The following is a 19948-nucleotide window of genomic DNA, read 5'->3' as shown; positions in this document are numbered from 1 at the left end:
CTACTGCTAAATGGACCATAATTTGACGAAGATTTTGTGCGTTTTAAAATCTATAATAAGCCTATATATGGATGCCATTAATTTATTTCCTGCATTATTTCACCCGCGGTTTATCCAATATAAATGTATAATATATTTTAATGACCCAAATCCACCCTAAACTGCAGTTAACCGCGGCTAAATCCACCATCCGCATGTCTCTAATATCTACCCTAGGGTACACAGGGACCCTTTAGCCAACCCTCCCTAGGGTATAGGCACTGATAGCCCCGCAAGCAGAACCCGAATGTAGTAAAGTTTCTGACACTTTGTTTACTTTACCCATTGGGTCCTGCTCCACGCTGGGCTGACGCCAGTTACGCACACACAAATACAATGTAAACACGCCATGAGACGGACTTCTGCGCGCTTTTACCATGTTTATTCATGTATCGACTTACGAATGTGCGAACTATAAGTACCTTACATACCATACCGACACATCTCCTGTGTCGCGGAAGCCGTTAAGTATTTTTAATCCATGATTGATTAAAAATGTCGCTTCTTCCTACCTTGTTTATTGACACCTCATTGTACCGCCTATCTGGCCAGCTAGTGGTGCTACAGCTATGACGGAGCAGATCATAGGCAGGGACGTAGCCCGCAAAGCCAACCGCACATCCGGGAGGCGGTACAATAAACGGTAAATAAACAAGAAGAAATCAAAGCGCATTTTTAATCAAACATGGATTAAAAATACTTAACGGCTTCCGCGACACAGGAGATTTTATCAGAGGTATGTAAGGTACTTATAGTTCGCACATTCGTAAACGAACACAAGAAAAAGCGTGGTAATACCGCGCCGATCGACTAAACGATGAGTTTGTGTATATCCGCGTTCCAACAATCGCATTGGAAAATCTTAGCATGACCAGGGACCCTACCTAAAGCGACATCAAATTTCATAAAAGCTTTATGTAGGGTTCCGAGAGGGGCTAAGGCACTGATGACGCAGAGAAGAGAACAAGTGGGAATCGAACCAGGACCTTCTAACTGTGAGGCAACTGCGCCAGCGTGGACATTAACAGCTATTATTATTAGCTATGCCTATTAACAGTTCAGTAATTTCAATTGTAAAATGTCTACTTCACAATCACACTGAGCAGGTCACAGCTGTCATCACTTTTCATATTGCGATAACCAACAGTTGCCACTGAGTGGCAGTGTAGAACCATCTATGGACTGGGCAATTGACAGCTCAGTACATTTTTGGATTCTTTATTGTGAATGCTAGAGATTTATTACATTACAAATGACTGATAAGAGACAATACAGATTATTATACAATTACTAATAAACAATATTTAATATGTCAATACTTTAAATCAATATGAATCAAGAAAGTTTCATCATCATTACTTATCAATACAACATATCTAATCACCAAACATTTGAAAAGATTCCACAGGGCAGAAATAACTGCAAGAATCTTTTTTAAATAAGCAGTCTGATAATGCTAATTAATTCCTTTTGTATGTTGAGGACAATAACTAAGATGGGAAACAGAGCATGCACCTCCACTCTAGCCCAGGTGCTGGACAAAAGGCAGTACAAGAGGAAAAAATAGAGTCCGCAACACTGGTATGAAAACTCAGCTCCACTGGTTTATTTGACTCAACGTTTCGATCCCTTAGGAAGAAGATCCTAAGGGATCGATTTATGAGTTTTCATACCAGTGTTGCGGACTCTATTTTTTCCTCCAATAACTAAGATGCCCACCTCCAAAACCATCACAGATATTGAAGTTGACCCCTGCCGAATAAATTTCTCTTTTGCCTTTTGCCTTCAACATAGCTAAATGAAGACGTCAAATTGATGACTGACTTACCTGCTTTACAAAAAAGGTTAGATTTTGGGGTGAGAAATAAAATATTCAAACCGTAGCTTGTTCCCTCAAGCTGTACAAATCCTCAACACTCAACATTAGACTACAGCACTAACTATGCAACTGCACTATAATATTTTATAGATAGGATTTTGTTTTTAACATAAATGTATACAATAGCTATATAGTTAACATTTACCACAGTCTCCTCTACCCCTCAAATGAGAGCAGAGGTTTTACAGATATGATGCTATAATTAAGATCTAATTATTTCAAAAATATTTTACCTTGCTTAATGCTTTTGTTAACTTTTTTATGTTTCTGTCACCCAGTGTTAGCAAAGACACGACAGACATGTACAAAGGTGCAAAACACAAAGCTTTCAGAGCGTAACATCTGATTTAAAATATGTATCGCATACATTCATGGAATATTGCACAGTGACGGGAAAGGGTTGCGAGTGGTGAAGAGCTTGCGAAGATGGAAACACCTAGGGTACAGTGTATGTGTGTGTGAGTGAGATTATATAGAGTAGGCCTACATGTTTCTATCTTTGTAGGAACCAAATGTCCTCACAGGGATAGAAATAAATTAAATGACAGAAATGGAGGACATTTAGCTGGTCCTTACTTCGCAGTAGAGTAAATAGGCATGTATTGGTGATAGTTAGAGTATAAAAGTAGGCAATGGAAATCAGTCAAAAGTACTCACATGATAGTTGTTGTAGTGTGTGGGGGGGGGGTTATAATACATTCACAGTTGCAGAAGGAAGTGTATGTCGGGTGTGTCACTGCTGATGGAAAAACAACAGATACTGCTGATTTTGGAAACGTGTTCACAACCAGCACTCACTACAAATCATTACAGACTCCAAGGGAGTGTGTCTAATGTCCAGCATGGGCCTAACACACACACACACACACACACACACACACACACACACACACACACACACTCGTGTGCACAGACTGCACACAGAGAGACACACATACACACACACACACACTCATGTACACTGATACACAGAGGGTGTGTCTATGAGTGGCAGCAACCAGCTGTCTGCATCTCTCTGTCAACATACTCCTGCAGCTGGAACTTTGGCTCATCTGGCTCCTTCATGGTCCTGTGTTTCAGCTCCCTGAGAGAGAGAGAGAGAGAGAGAGAGAGAGAGAGAGGGGAGATGAAGACAGGGAACACATAACACATCCTTTAATGTTTTTTATATTTGTAAACTGTGAAGCACATTGAGTTGCACTTGCTGTATGAAATGTGCTATACAAATAAAGTTTTGATTGATTGATTGATAAGAGAAATGAGAGTGTAAGATGAGTCAAATTAAAATTTAATGTGAAACTTCCAGAATTGAACATAAGTTATTAAGAATCCTTTCGATGCGGTATCTGGTAACATTAATGTGTAGGTGTGTGTGGGTGTGTTTACGTGTGTGTGGACACATGTAACTTACTTGGCTACACCATGGAAGGCCAGCTCCACATTCAGTCCAGATTTAGCACTCGTTTCCATGAAGGGCACGCCAAACTCCTGCTCAGAGACAGTCAAAAGAGTTATGTGTGCATGTGTGTGTATGTACAGTATGTTCGCCCCTACATGAATGGCTGTGTCAAGGTGTGTTCACATTGTCTGTGCGTGCCGTGCGTGCGTGTATGTGTGCATTTCATCATACTTTACATTTGTGTCCACTGTCCAGTGTCTACATTTCTGTGTTCAGTTGTGTATGTTTGTTGTAGATGTCCAAGTGTGTGTTGGTGGTGGTCCCTCCTAGTCTCTCCCTACGCGGAACGTCTGCCCTGTGAGTCTCTGGCTAATGTTTTACCGTTGCTGAGTTCATCTGAGTGAAGCCAGGCGGAAAATTTAGTTAACAAGCTCACCTCATTTATTCCAAACAATAACAACATTATGTGCCTCCGTGGATATGTAATTAACACAACAGCCAGCACTATAGGGTGGCACTTGACTGAGTGGGAACATCGACAGTGCCGTAAATTCGATGTAAGTGTCCATGCGTTTGTGTGTGTGTGTGTGTGTGTGTGTGTGTGTGTGCGAAATGCTCTGGAAACAACTCTCCAAACTTGGGGTACCACCCAAGTTTCTTTCTGTCCTGCAGCAACTGCACGACGGTATGAAAGCCAGAGTCCTCACAGGAGAACTCCAGTCTGAGTTTTTCGGAGTAAATGTTGGGGTGAAGCAAGGCTGTGTCCTGGCACCAGTACTATTTAATCTCGTCCTCTCTGCCGTCACTTCTCTCTTCCACCGTGCCCTAGGACACGAAGACGGTGTCCAAATACAGTACCGCTTGGATGGAAATCTTTTTAATATCCGACACCTCCAGGCCCACACCAGGACAAAGACCTGCCAAATCTGTGAGCTACAGTATGCTGATGATTGCGCAATCTTAGCACACAGCCCAGAATCCATGCAGCAGGCCCTCAACACAGTCTCCACTCTGTACCAATCCTTCGGACTTCAGGTCAACATAAAGAAAACTGAAGTCATGTCCCAACTCACTACCCAGTCCTCTTCACCCCCCAGCTTCCACATAAACGGTACCCCCATCAAAACCGTCGATCACTTCACCTACCTTGGCTCCACACTGTCCACACACTGCTCCCTCGACACCGAAATACACACCCGCATCAACAAAGCCTCTTCAGCCTTCGGACGACTGCGCAGCAGGGTTTTTGAAAACCGTAACCTGAAGGTCAGCACCAAGGTTGCTGTCTACAATGCGGTTTGTGTGTCTACCCTACTATATGGGGCGGAGACATGGACTCCATATAGACGGCACTTCACCAACCTGGAAGCCTTCAACATCCGCTGCCTTCAGAGGATCCTGGGCCTATCCTGGGAAGACAGAGTCCCACACACGGAGATTCTCAACAGTACACAATCCACCTGCATGGAAGCAGCTGTGGCAAAGAAACACCTGCGGTGGCTAGGACACACCATCCGCATGCCTGACCACCGCCTGCCCCGCCAAGTCCTCTACGGCCAACTGCATGCTGCAAAGCGTGCCCCTGGTGGACAAAAGAGGCGCTACAAGGACTATACTAAGGATCTCCTAAAGCGCACTACCATCAGCCCCATGCAACTCGAAACTCTGGCACTCTCGCTCATAAGCGACAGCAACAATCAGAGGAGGTCCGACAGGCGCGCCCAGCAACACCGGAGGGAAGCCGGCGTTCCTCCAACAGACGGGATCCCCTGCCCCGCCTGTGTAAAGATCTGCGGCTCGCGCATCGGCCTCGACAGCCACACCAAGTGGCACCAGCGGCAACACCGCTGACCCCCCCCCCCCCCACCCCACCCGACCCGAAGCAAGCGTCATCATCGGACACGATGGACAGCTAAGAGGTGTGTGTGTGTGTGTGTGTGCACAGATGGATTTGTGGATTTTTGCACGTGTCCTTGACTCCTTGTGCATGCAAGTTAGCAAAACTCACCTTGGCCAGTTTCTCTCCGTGTTCTTTTTTCACCACTCTCTCATGTGTGGAATCAGCCTGGAACAAATTTGACACACAGCACTGATTTACAAACCCTCTATAACATCTGTCCTCCTACCATGTATTGTGCTGTGCTTTTAACCAGCTATTAAACAAACTGTACAATACACAGAGAGAGTGTGAGACAGAGAAATAGTAGGAAGCTAGATGAAACATACATAAACACAGATTGTTCCTTTCTGTAACCACAGTGACGAGTGAGCTGTATGTATTCTAAAATGTTTTTTTCCCGATATTCCATCATATTCAAGAGCTTTTGGAGAGAATGAGAAATGAGACAGACTCCACGCCATTGTCAAAGATATTTTTAGAACTCAAATCAGAGTCATTAAGAAATACACAGGGCAGAGAGTGGCATGAAACAATGATACTTTTTAATACAAGGGATCACCAGCCCAGGGAGACTGCACGCATGCAAGCCTCCTGAGCCCTTTACATTGCTCTCCTTTATACTCTCATGAGAGCAGAGAATACATTGAAGGTGTGGTCAGTAGTGGTCAAACATGGTCAGACATTGGTCTCCTGTAAGAATAGGTCCTCTGACGGACAACCAACAGTCACTTTCAGTAAATCTGTAGGTCACTGCAGAGTGTCTGTGACTGTGTCCAGGTGATGGTCGTTGGTGCTCGTTAATGCATCAAGGAAGGCAATTATGTTTCTGCACTGTCAAATAGGTCCTAAGATAGCGTCTTAAATAAAATTTGTAAAAATATATAAAATTGCAGGTCATTTTATGCATAAAAGTGCATACCCACAGGGTTAGGTTGGGGTCCCGGGCTGAAACGTCCAAACAACGTCCAAACAACCATCCATAACTTCCATCATCTTTGTCTACAGCTTCCACTATGTCCCACCTTACAATCATCCACCAGCTTTTCCATGCATCCCTCCTATTCACACAACCCTGCCTTCCTTCATACACCACTACCACCACCACCACCACCACTGTGTCTACCTTTCTCTTCCTCCTTATTCACTCCATTCCCTTCCTCTAGACTCCCTCTGGTCTACTGCTCCACATCATACCTTTCTCTTTACTGCTTCATAAGTCCATCTGTCCATGGCTGTCTCAAGCCAGAGAGGAAAGGAGTAGAGAAGAGGGTCTCACCTTGTTTCCAAGCAGCATCACCACCACATCCTGCTGGGCATACTCATGGATCTCTGTCAACCAGGCCTGGAGAGTAGAGGAGGGATTAAGGGGGAAAGATCGAGAGAGGAGATTAATGGAGGACATAAAAGAGATAGACAGGAGGAAAAAAACACATTAAATATGAGGAGGAGAGTGAGTTAAAAGATATAAATGTAAGATAGTAAAGAGAGAGAAATGGGTTGTTGAAGGCAACAACAAGCAGAGAGATGAAAGGCAGGAGAGGAAGAGGAGAAATTGATGGCCGGTACAGTTCATCTCCTCCTCCTATCTCAGTCTAATGCCCTTTCTCTCTGTGCCCCCATCCGTCTTGACTTGCTCTCCATCCATCTTGTTCCAATTACAGACCAGTGATCCCCTGAGGCCCTGCTACCTGGGTTGGTTAAACATCACTTAGTATCCCTGGGGCTCACCCTTATAGATTTCACTGTCAGCACACGCACGCAACCACACACAGACAGATAGAATACAACTCAAACCGCCTAGATACACACATACAGTATGTCGATACACACCTGTGGAGACTGCAGGCATATATCTGCCATCACCTCTCTCCGTCAGTCTAGTACACAAAGATCCTTGATTCCCTCTTTCTTGTTCACGCCAGTTGATTTTTGTTTAAAGGTAGGGTAAGTGATATTTTTGGGTTAAAATAAAAAGTTTTTACTTTTTATTAAAGGTTATATCACTACGTTCTGATAGTAATAATTGCTAGTGTTTGTTCAGCCACAGGGGTCTCTCTGTCTCTCCAGCTCTTTAATAAACAGAAAATACAGTTTCAGGTATAGGTGACAAAATTTCAGCCAATCAGGAGAGAGTAGCCATTTATCAGCTTAATTTTATAGTGTTCCAGTTCCAATTTTGTCTGCTCATTTTGTGTCATCAATTCCACTTGTTTAAATAATCTTTATCCTAACTGCGTTCTCTATAAAAATGGTATCCAGACCTGATTCTGTTTAATAAAGTTCACAATATAGAGCTAAGAAGAAAGAAATCCTTACCTTTAGGTTAATTGACCACAAAGGCTTGGAATTTGAACCAGAACATTGTCTATAATCGTTAGAGTATAAACAGTAAAGTCCTAGTGTTCATTTAAGTCTGAGTGTAGTGTACAGAAGTAAGTAAGTAACCAAATGGACCTGTTACATTTGCCCACTCTCAGAATTTAATTTAATTGACACTTTTCAACCTGAATCCCATTGACGTGAGAAGTAATATAATCAGTGTATTTCTCTGTGACGCATAATTAGGATATGCTCATTATTGCATTTTATGTACAGTACAGTGCATTTTGCAATGGCAAATCCCATAAACACACAGAATGAGGTAGTTTTTATTTTTGCCAAACTACTGATTGTCCTATTGTCCCATTGTTCTGATGTGATTCTCACATCAGAACAATGGGATTTACGTTCAAAATTGGCAGAGTGGAATCTTATACTAACTTTAAGAAGTGTAGGCTAGCCTACTATGTACTGTAACTTTTATTGTTTTTGTTTATGTTTATGTTTTGTTTTTTTGCGGATTTCGCCTTTATTTTATATTTTCTATAGAGGGACAGACAGTAGGCTGACAGGAAATGGGGGAGAGAGATGGGGGTGTGACATGCAGTAAAGGTCGTCGGGATCGGGAGTCGAACCCGCAGCACACTGCCAGACTCAGGATATACCGGCCAAGTTGCCTGGACCGCTGAGCCACGGCCCAGGCCTATGTACTGTATCTTTGCATTCATACTCATACTATACACCCCCACCCACAACAAACCTAGCTTCAGTAGCTTAGCTTTACACTGTACCTAACGATCACTGTAAAATCCTGAATGTAAATGGTTAATGAACACTGAGGATTTGTATGTTAATTTTATGTAGCCTCGGAAACCCAGACGTTTTTATTTACCCTTTTATGCTGTGTGTCAGTAGTAAGACGCCAACATTAATGCAGGCTAGCATAGATGTAGTTTACCTAAACACTGAGTGGGTTCCCTACTTTTATGTTTGTAATTATTACACATGAATATGGAGCATAATTTCATATGCCCACTACAGTCCTCTGGGGGTGGGCATTGACCATATGGAGGTCTTAACGGAGCCCTTTTTTGATCGATTTGACACATTAATGATTAATAATGAATTAAAACGCACCCAGGGGGCGCAAATATCTCACAACGGGTAAGGGCTAGTAATAGCAAAGGAATAAAAAGGATTAAAAAAATTAGGTTTGTCTTTCTCTGATGACAATAAAACAAATAACCTCTAACATCTTATTCCATATTCCAGGTGAAAATAGCTTATATACAAGCTCACAATGTGTTGCATGTTGCATGACATGTCTGAAACGTTTCAAAATGTTTGCATATCTCTGCTGTCAGGCCGAATCTAGCTAACTCCACCAACTATTTATTTTTTCCAGGGAAAAAAAGAAAGAAAATCAGGAAATGAAGAAAACCAAGCAATACTGCCTCATCAAAGTTGGTATTGTGACTTTATATATTGTAAATTACTTGCATGAGGGGTGGAGAGGTGGTGGAGTTAGCTTCTTTAGCAGACAGTTTGAGGATACAATGGAGTTATAGCTGGTTTTGTCAGAAGCACTTTTTAATACTTTTTATTGGTCCAATTGTGACGTAAAGGGTGTTCTATGTCATTGATTTATGGAAAAATAGGGACGCCAGGTTGAAAGTGGCTAATCTAAGTTAGCCAAGTGTCTGAGACTGCAGTACCTGCTCACAGAGAATAAACATCATCATTACTTCATCACCTCACATGGTGAAATGTCTTCCTCACAGTCAAACTGCATGTCTCCCTTCCTGTTATTCGTATGATGTAATTCTATGATGGTATCTGGTGCTGTTTACAATCATGGGTGGAGGTAGTGGTACAGTAGTACTCTCTCTGTGTGTGTGTGTGTGTGTGTGTGTGTGTGTGTGTGTGTGTGTGTGTGTGTGTGTGTGTGTGTGTGTGCGCCACATGGGGACTCTGTGGGGTTTAGGACTTCCATTTGCGTAAGCTGTGGTTGGGACATGGAGGGTGGACCACTGGGTGGAGAAAAAGAGTGAGATGATATAGGAATGAACACGTTATAAAACCTTCACAACAACCCGATACAGACAAGTTCTCAGTCCTCCATGCTGCAGGTAACAAGGTGTTTTTAAATTCTTATTCACAAACACTCAGTGAAAGCACTAAAGTTAGTAAATGACAAGGTCGTCTACAGTGTTGATTTTGTGTTTCTATTGCTATTGTTTCACCAACCAGTTTACCATCTTATACGTACAAATCCTGAGTGCCGTGTTTTCATTAAATTGTGCCCTTGGGTTTCTTTTCTATATGAGTGAATTCAATGTGAAGTAAATGTTGCTTTCGTATGCAGTGAGTCACATATAGTGAGTGGAAATACTGTGTGTATGCTGTGTACGATATTCCATTAAGTTGAATAACTACATTTATTTTAATACTTCATCATGCATGAATGCATAATGCTATGCAGTTGCTGTAATGGCAACCAGTAGTTTTGTACAGGCTGTTATAACGAGTTGTGAAACTGTTCTAGTAGCAAGGATGGGCAACGCCTATTCCTTCCTCTTTTCACAATTTTACAGTACACTCTCATCTCACACAACCTCTCTCTGTCTTGCACAGATTTTCTATTATCAGAATCAACAGATTATCTGCAATCATCAGACCGGACAGCCGGGACAGGTTGTCACGCCATCCATCGTTCAAAATGGTTTCTAAGGCTATCAAAGCTAACTGTATCCCTGCTAGCCAAATGAGTAAGATACCCTCTGCTAATTATCCTAGTGCACCTCGTGCAAATTCAAGCTCCTCACCAGCCAGCCAGGACAGAGTGGAGAACACAGAATGCAGTGAGGGTTCAGCCATCTTTGTCCCTGCACAAGTGGACAAGCCCAACTCGGTGACATCACACAGCTATAAGTTCAGAGGACGGTCCTTTTCAATGGCCTCTGCGTCCAACCTGACCACACCCTCTCACTATCAAAGTGACAGTCAGCGGAGGTTGACAGCTGACTTCTGTAACGGCAGGGATACCCCTGTTATTGGTGTCAGGATGAGCAAAATAAAACCTGACCTCCCTCAGCGTGGATTGTCCCTCCTCCACGACTGTGTGACAACCCACTCCCCGTCCAAACGTCACTCGTGCCCCCCCACAGGGACTGCCTGCCCTCTAACTCATACGGCCTCCTCCTCTTCTCCCACTCCTCCCACCATCCCGTCCTACGTCATCATGGGTCCATCTCCTCTTGGTGTCAGGATGCGTCCCAAACCGTCCACCTCCGCCCCCAGGGCTCGCACAGCTAGACTGTCCCTGCAGGTTCCTCTCTCTGTCATCATCCCTGAACTTGAGCCTAAATCCACCCCCAAGTCTCACTCCACCACCCATAACTCCAACCAGTGTATTAACCTTGACTCCACACCCAAGACGGACCACGCCCACAGCCATGTCCTCAGACCAAACCGCCGCCACCACTCGGACTCCTCTGCCTTCATTGCGTCCCTGGCAGCGCCGTTTCCTGCGGTTACACTCGAGGAGCTTAGTGCTGTCCAGCTCCGCCGGTGTTTCCATGGATCTGACGATGTCTTCCAGGAGGCTGAGGAGCAGTGGCAGAAGCAGGAGAAGAAGATGAAAGCTCACAATGCACCGCCGCCCATCGCAGCAAAAACCTCCCTGACCAGACGGTTGGCACGCCACATTGCAGAGTCACTCTCAGCCCAAGCTTCACCCCTAGCTACAGCTACAGCTGCAGCTTCGACCCCAGCTACAGATACATAGATGCTACAAAACCTGGTATGTATTTTTACTTTGTATTTTCTCAGGGTTTCTTATTTAACTTTTAGTACTTTCTATCACTCTGAACAGACTAACCAATGTTGACTTCCTTTGGCTTATCTCTGCATATAGATAAGGAGCAGCAGAGATCCACAACATCACATTTACCAGGTTGAGGAGACAGAGTATGGGGGACAGAGGCCGTATTCTGGAAAAATGTGCTGGAGAAAATAGCATTCACAAACTCTGTTTTTTGTTTTTACTTGTTTTTTGTCCTATCCTATTTTATGGAAATCTGCGGTTTAGATTTGCTACACAAATGTTTACTTTTCAGTAGTAGTAGAAGATACTGTACAGGCAAATGCAAGCACACTTATTTATGCATCAGTGTGCAACTGCTTTTAGCTTCAGCCTATGCCTATTCGGTCAGCTTAGACGTTACAGCTTAAATTATATTACAGTAAGTCATGTTTTATTAATGGATACCGGTTGACAATGATCAAAATATACTAACTGTAATACCTCTATAAATGCAACTATGATTACAGCTTTTAAGATTTGTGGATTTGTTCATTAAATTCAACCCAGACAGTTATGGTTAATTTACTACAAAAAGATTAGCCAAATTCACAACTCACAACTTTACGCTCATATCGTGAGCATACATACATTTACGAGGACTGCCACGTTACGTGTGGAATTCATGAACTTGAACTTGGCCGTGACGTTGGCGGACGTTGGTCGTAAAATCCGCTCAGTCAGCTCAGAGGGTGGTGTACCAGTGATCAAGCCATGCGTATATGCATTTAGAATGCTTTAGTGCTGAATCAATTCCCCAACATTGGTCAGCACATAAAATGTTATGTATTTATTATTTCTAGCATGACGCAGCAGTAGCAGCCACTCACTCTCAGCAGCGCTCTACTCGCAGTGCAACACATTGTGAGCTTGTAGATCGGCTACCGCGGCGCGGACTCGCGCTGTATGTTAATAACCAAACACACAATAATTAATAATAACACGTTATCTGCACTGTACAAATCCAACTTTGTTTAGGGCTGGGTGTCCAATCTGGGTGAAATTCACATCAGAAAATGTATATAACGGCGCGGTGAGTCCGGCCCTGCCCTGGGCCCGTTGGTCAGGGACAGAACACGGCCCTGCCCTGGGCCCGTTGGTCAGGGACAGAACACGGCCCTGCCCTGGGCCCGTTGGTCAGGGACAGAACACGGCCCTGCCCTGGGCCCGTTGGTCAGGGACAGAACACGGCCCTGCCCTGGGCCCGTTGGTCAGGGACAGAACACGGCCCTGCCCTGGGCCCGTTGGTCAGGGACAGAACAAGGCTCTAATGCATTCTATGGTTCACAAACATGCCAGTCTGACAGACAGACAGTCACTAGAGCTAATTAGGCCTATATAAAAAAATAGAAGTCCACATTATTTAATGGCATCAGTGCATGTGCTAGTCGGCCAGTCATAGTTTTAAGCCAGCTCACCTCTCCGCTCTCCTCCAAAGGTAAGATATGCATGCCTTAATGTCGCTGCGCTGCCATTCATTAATTATAATAGGCAACTGTAGCTGTAGGCTACTACTGTATAGGCTAGTACATTGATCTCATCATGAGATCAATCAAGTTTGGTGCCTCAGCATTAAACTTCCAATATGCCAAGTGCCAACTAACGCCAAATGTCCCGCAAATCATTTTAATATGACGACATCATGAAATGAACCATTCATACTGTACTGTAGCCAACTTACCTCTGACGAAGAGGATAGGCTACCCGCCATATGGTTGACATTTTAAATATAATAATAAGCTACGTGTCCAGAACACATCAGAGCACGCGTTCAACGTTGTAAGCTTGGGAGAATGATTTATAGTTTAATGGTATAGAAAAGATAAAGAATCATGCTCAAATGTAACGGTATATGGATATAAAAAAGTAGACTGGTGGTGGACCCCCATAGCAGCTGTCGCTGCTTGATCAGCCGGCGCTTTTTATTGTAATTTGTGAAGCCACTAGTCACACTGGAAAATGTTGTTATGTTCCACACCTTCTAGGAGGACCTATTTCGTTTGAGCTGTAGTTTGTAACTTTGTTTTGTTTTTTGCCAGCTAGATCTCAGACAAACTGCTGAGTCATGCTTGATGCCTTTTATGGTGTGAAATGGGGCGTGGAACAATGCAAATTAAGTTGTCGATCATCGATTTTACGATCATTTGGCACCCGCTTGATTTCATTATGACATACAGCTGTGATCCTCTCATTTCAAGGATATACGCAGCCCTTTCTGAATGGCTGAGGTTCAGCGTAGGGTACTGTATATACACACTCCTTTACACACTTCAATTGTTTAAGTAATTTAATATGGAAGTATAAAAATTGACTCATATAAACCAATTTCCTTTAAGAATATATCTGAGACGCTGGATTTAGCAGATTTTGGTGACTCCATGGCCTTTCCTACAGCACCAACCTTGCACACAAGATATCTAAATTGACTCTGCAGTTTGGCATCCCAGGCAAAAGGTTGAGTTTTAAAATCTTCTGAGTTATTATGGATTCAGAACTCAGTTTTAAATGTCACATCAACATGGATACAAAGCATGCTTTTCAGTCTCAGAAACCGCAAGGTTAGGCAATTAAGCAGAGAGAATGCTTTTATCTCTACTCATCTGGACTATAGCAATGACATTATAAATGACATACCCAAGAAATTCATTGACAGATTGCAACTCATACAAAACACTGCTGGTAGCATTTCAATGTGAACTAAGAAAAGGGAGCATAATAATTCCAGTTCTGCATGCTGTCTGGCTCTCTGTCAATTGAAGGCTATCATATTATTGTTGCTGAATAAGGAGACAGTCTTCAATGCTAACACACTGAGAGCCTTCAATGCTAACACACTGAGAGCCTTCAATGCTAACACACTGAGAGCTTGTGAAAACAAAGGTGTGGACCTCGCAGAAATTGCAACATACATTTGGAATCATTATTCTTCATAACGGCTCCTCTACAACATATAACATGACTTAAGAGATCGAATTTATGCGGGTCAGTTCGTACAGTGCCTACAGTATATACCATAGGACCAGTAAATATCCAATAATGAGAGAATAAGAAGTGTGAGTGGGTAAGTTGAAAAGAAAATGCCAGGTAAGGGAGAAAGTTATGTAGCCTGCGAACTAGACCTGACCATCCCACCATTCCCCCAAACAAATCATTGCTATGGAGGAAAAACCTTGTATCGCCATATTCCTCCATATGTTTTTCCCTCCTGTGATTTAATGCCCTACTTCGCCAAAACTACAGTATCACACAAAAGTAGCCAATCTGCAAGCTCTAAACTCATCGCAATGACACACGTTGTGAGCTTATAGAATATAGATCTTCTATGTTTGGTTGCCGGTAAGTGGTGTATGTGGGTTTTAAAAATAAATATTGAACAGTAAGTATTGTGAATTTGTGAGTAAATAATAACTACATTAGTTTCATTAGATCTTTTATCTATCTATCTATTTATACAAATAGATTCTTATTTTCAGTGCAGAGATAAATAAAGCTTTGACCTGATATTATTCTGAGAGTATTGATAGAAGTAGGAGGTAGAGCAAGTTGAAAGAAAGAAAGAAAGAAGTCCAAGGTATATGAATCCTTATCAGAGAGCCAAAATGGAAACCGGCAGTCCTCTGGGTTCCCAGCTCCAGAGGTTAGAACAAATGACTGACTAGTGACCAACGGCCATTTTGCTTTCACGTCATATTTATAGTTTGGGATAGGGAAGCATTTCATCAGCTGGGTGAAGCTGAAACTGAATGTCCCCCGCAGGACTAAGAAAGGACTCACTTTCCTTTCTGAAGAATGCTATTGCTACATGTCCTTGAAAGGGAAAATAAGCTCAAGCTGTAAACATCACCGCTGGAAAAGGTGACCGATCAAATGCAAGGATACATATTATCCTATAGGCTATATACTACCCGGTATATTCTTTTTTTATTTCAATTTTATCTGGGTGGTTTTATGTTACCGTGGTCCTGTTTTGTATGAATACAAGTCAACTAATTATGTTTCCTCACTGAGACAGACAGTGAGTAGAAGGTGGAGATGCACTGGTAGGATTTAACATTGATCGGTCTGGAGATACGGGTCATCTCCACTGGGCACACAGATTATGTAAATGTAATGACTATAATAATAATAGAATAGAATAATTGAAAATGTCCCACGGGCTGCAGTACAAAGTCTTCTGCCAGAGGACTCGCCTGTATTGTCCATCCAATGTGCCAACTTACATCAATCAAACAAATCGATTTCCATTTTATTGCCGGGGCAACAATCGTCCTTGGCGTGAAAAGGCTCTCAGTAGTTTTAATGATTTTCCTTTAGTCTCAATACTGAATCTTAGTCGTCAATAACAATAAACTGTGTGTGTGTGTGTGTGTGTGAGTGTGTGTGTGTTCGCACACGCTCGCCTGTGTTTGTATGTTACTGTGCGTTTGTTTGCTATATGCATGTAGTTTATTTGTATCTACAGGTATGTGTATGTGAATTATTTGTATCTACAGGTATGTGTATGTGATTTCAAATGCATTTATGCAGATGTGTATCCCGTGAGTGTGTTTGTGTGTATTTCTGCAGCCAATGGAGGCTGCATTTCACACTACTTTTGGATTTGCAGGCCCGGCGCCACGAGGGGCAAAGGGGGTATTTGCCCCCCTAAATCAACCTCTTTGCCCCCTTAGATCAAAAGTGGAAAAAACTCTATAGTTACAGACAAAACAATGGTACATTTCCAGGCATTCAATTAAATTCCATTGCTTGAAAGGAAGGAAGTAAGGATGAATCAGCATCTTAATGATATCCCATCTAGAACTGGAAAAACAACATGCCTCACCTATAGGCCATCCTTGGGGTGGGGAGGGGTGCTAATGTCATTGTTGCAGTGGTCAGGGTGCTTAAGTGGGCAGCTACTGTAACTAGCCAGGGGTGCTAATGTCATTGTGCTGGGTGTGGTCAGGGTGCTTAAGTGGGCAGCTTAGCTACTGTAACTAGCCTATACAGTACAGTACAGAGGACAGCATTACAGTACAGTGCAATACTAAGGAGTGCAATACAGTACAAAGGGGTACAGTACAGCACTCGCATCGCCCTCCCGCTATTGCCTTCTTCCCATTTGCGCTAGGATGATCGGGCCGCGAAATTCTAGTATTCATAATGTACACACGCAGTCGCATTGCATGCATTAGTTCTGCATTGCATGCATCATGCATGAGTGTCACATCAAAAGGAGCAGAGATTGAAGTGGTGACACTCTCATCCTTACAGGCGTATGGGGATGAAGGTACAGTAAGCCACAGACTTGATACAGTGTTATTGCCTTTGATGTGAAAGTCAAAATTGCCTAAATTGAACAAAAAGGAGGCAGGAGTAAAGTACGTATGAATAAAGCAAAAAACACTAAACAAATGAGAGAGCAGAGGGGAGAGAGTGGGAGGGAGCAAGAGAGACGTGATATGAAAGAGGAAACGCCTGGAGGGTGAGATGGGAGTTCTAGGGAGTACTTGTTAAAAAGTTGGCACTCATTTCACACACAGACTTTTGAGAAGCACTTTCGCAAAGTTATAATCTGATCCATTCTGGCGCCTGCCCCCCCCCCCCGTACGTATTTTACACATACCGGGTTGCATTTCTTTCTCCCATTATGAATTCCCATTATTATATCACGTCAAATAAGAACTGTACTCATGTGGATATGAAGGAAGAATCAACTGACTGTGAGAAATCGCCAATGTGACTGCCGCCGAATTAGTTACATTTTCACTAGAAACAGACTCAAATATGACTGACGGTGCTCTATTCAGGTTCAGGTTCAGTGGGTTCACATCACTGAGGAGGGATGGAGGGTTTGAGGGCTTTCAGGTAGGAACTGCTTGGAAAATGGGGGAGTATGGTGGAGATTTCAGGAAGGAAGCAGCCAAATGCCAGTTTCTAGTAATAATAATATTGATGATGATAATATAATTATTAAAATGTATGTGTATATTTTGTCTCATGCAACTGGCTGTAGCTTTGTTTGTATTGTCAAAAGCAGAAAGACATTTAGAGTGAGTGAGATCTGTGAAGGACAAGCACAACATGGGCCGTTAACTCATATCTTCAGTTATGCTGGGCTGTCTCGTGCACCCCGAGGGTTCACTGTGGATCTCACACAATGGGGCTGTCTCGTGCACCCCAAGGGTTCACTGTGGATCTCACACAATGGGGCTGTCTCGTGCACCCCGAGGGTTCACTGTGGATCTCACACAATGGAACATCAATGAGAGAGGATGTCGTTTCAATGTGTGCTAGCCCAGAGTGCTCAATTGCAACACTGATGATGTACATGTTGTACAGTTGCCATCTTTGAATGCAGGGGGGGGGGGGGGGTACACTTCCTCTGCCAACCTGGGGGGCAGCGGACTGACATCATGACTCCTTCTATGCATGAGGAGTCCAAGCTGCTTCTTTTCACCTGACAGGGGAGAGTTTCTCCGGCCGGACATAGCGCATGGAAGGAACACGTTATTTCGAACAGTTCCTTTCCCCTACATCAGGCTTGCCACTGGGTGGTACCCAGCAGGATTACTGCATGTTTATGTGACCACCAACCCACCCTCGTCCGTATTGGATATTGTCGATGTTGAGACGAAACCTGGTATATCCAAAACCGTTACTTTTCATGGGAATTGAAAAAATAACCTGTGTTCCAATGGATTCCATGTATGTATTATTTAGTTGCAAGCTCTTATAATTACTTTTAAACATTTATAAAAGCCTACAGAGAAACATAGTCACTTTGAACATGACGTCCCTATTTTGTCCATGTCATTTAAATATATACATCAATATTTAAATAATAAACAATTACAAAAATAGAAGACCTACTTTACAAACTCACACTGCATCAGCATGCAACAAGTGGTGAGCTTCTAGATCAGGTATGTCGTGGGAAATTAACTGGAAGAGTAGGAAAAAACTGGAATCCCGCACACTTGTCTTCACTTACAGACTTTTATTTAAGCAGTTTTGGTCGGTCAGACCTTCATCGGCCGATTTGGTATTAAAAAGGTCTTAAAAGTCATTAAATTGTATGTTTAGAAATGTGCAGATAATAGCGTGTACCTCCACATGCGTTACGCCCCCCTAGTGAGACCTTTCACTGTCGGGTGGAAAGAAGATGTTGGCTTGACGGCCCGGGTATTGGAGGAGACCTGGGGCTTTCTTCACCCTCCCAATGACTGATTGTGGGGGTTAGCAGAGATGGAGTACTTGTAGAGAGGCTGGTGAATTGGGAATTGGCTATACTAAATTGGGGAGAAAATGTTTTTTGTTTTTGTTTTGTCTTGAAGGGCCATGTTTTGCACAATAACAGTCTTCTTAATATGTCTGCCCATAATCTCTGTGATTTATACAGTACGTTTGTTTACCCCACAGTCACTGATACTAAAATTGAATGTTTTAATTTAAAATTTTCTATGAATCTGTGACTTGACACGCATACTGTTATAAAACGAAAATAAAAAGATTTTGAAAAGAAAGAAATGTGCAGATATCTTGCATACACATAGTATGTTGGTAACTTGGTTTGCTTATATTACTGTTGATTGAGAAAACAATGTTGCACATCTAACAAATCAACTGGGGACCCCCCAAGATAATTTGGGGTCCTCCACTCATGACACACTGATGTTACTCTCTGCATCAAAAGAGCAGTTTTCATCTTTCAGTGTGCAAGCCCATTCTTTTTGTTTATGGATGCTTGAGTTCAGAGCGCAAACTTCCCTACCTCCTTTCTAGAATGTCTTGCATGCTACTCAGATGTATTGGATAGTGTTCTCTGAGCTGAAATGTTTCCACCAAATATAACATTGCTGTCGGGGCAGAAACCATGTATCTCCATATTTCAACTTTTTGTGTACTTTCGAGTGGTGCAGCCACTCCAATGCACAGCAATGTGTGTCCCTTTGTTTGTCTGTCTGTTTAGGCTCCCTATGTCTGTCTAGTGTACAGGTGACAATTTCTGTCAAAGTGGCGCTGTTGAGCTTCACACGGTGCACAGGTGGATGATGGGAAGCTGAGTTTTTAGCAGCCATTACGACACGCACGCACGTTAATGAATGCCCCACTTCATCAATAATTTAAAAAAAACGAATAAAAAAGGAATGGTTTTGGACAATGTTTCCTCCCGACAGCCACTGTGATTAAATCAATGCAAAATAAATGCAAATTCTGTGTTTTCATATCAACATACAAATGATAGGTTCTTGACATATTCCTAGAGTGTGTGTATAATAGTGCGTTTATATACTTATTGGCTCTTATTAGTCTTTTCTAATATTACATAAGGGACATTGTTGCTTGCTCTAATTGTTGTGCTGCCTGTATCAAACGCACACACACACACACACACACACACACACACACCCACCCACACACATTGTACGTGTGCATATCGCCGACACACGCCTTTGCAATTAGCTTATTCTCTGTACTTTAATGAATACCACTGATTAACATTAACAAGTGCAAATTGTGTGTGTGTGTGTGTGTGTGTGTGTGTGTGTGTGTGTGTGTGTGTGTGTG

General features: G+C 42.8%; 2 protein-coding genes across 3 annotated transcripts in view; one reads left to right on the top strand and one right to left on the bottom strand.

Moving 5' to 3' along the window:
- Positions 1 to 1725: 1725 nt before the first annotated feature.
- The window catches only part of rab26 (RAB26, member RAS oncogene family), a 62365-nt gene continuing 44142 nt past the window's right edge, over positions 1726 to 19948 (bottom strand). For both annotated transcript variants that reach the window (XM_080789850.1, XM_080789851.1), the window contains 4 exons: positions 6494 to 6559; positions 5326 to 5382; positions 3330 to 3406; positions 1726 to 3002 (listed from right to left, as the gene is read on the bottom strand). In XM_080789850.1, the coding sequence (XP_080645976.1) occupies positions 2900 to 3002; positions 3330 to 3406; positions 5326 to 5382; positions 6494 to 6559 (303 nt within the window). In that variant the 3' untranslated portion in view covers positions 1726 to 2899. The remainder of the gene's footprint in view (positions 3003 to 3329; positions 3407 to 5325; positions 5383 to 6493; positions 6560 to 19948) is intronic.
- LOC308333437 (uncharacterized protein) lies at positions 9553 to 11618 on the top strand. The gene is made up of 3 exons (XM_080789844.1): positions 9553 to 9665; positions 10171 to 11338; positions 11453 to 11618. The coding sequence occupies exon 2, from the start codon at positions 10256 to 10258 to the stop codon at positions 11321 to 11323; it is 1068 nt and encodes a 355-aa protein (XP_080645970.1). The 5' UTR covers positions 9553 to 9665; positions 10171 to 10255; the 3' UTR covers positions 11324 to 11338; positions 11453 to 11618.

This window comes from Protomyctophum bolini (genome assembly GCF_963924005.1).
Source record: "Protomyctophum bolini genome assembly, chromosome: 18".
Classification (NCBI taxonomy): domain Eukaryota; kingdom Metazoa; phylum Chordata; class Actinopteri; order Myctophiformes; family Myctophidae; genus Protomyctophum; species Protomyctophum bolini.
This window is presented reverse-complemented; position numbering and strand designations above follow the sequence as displayed.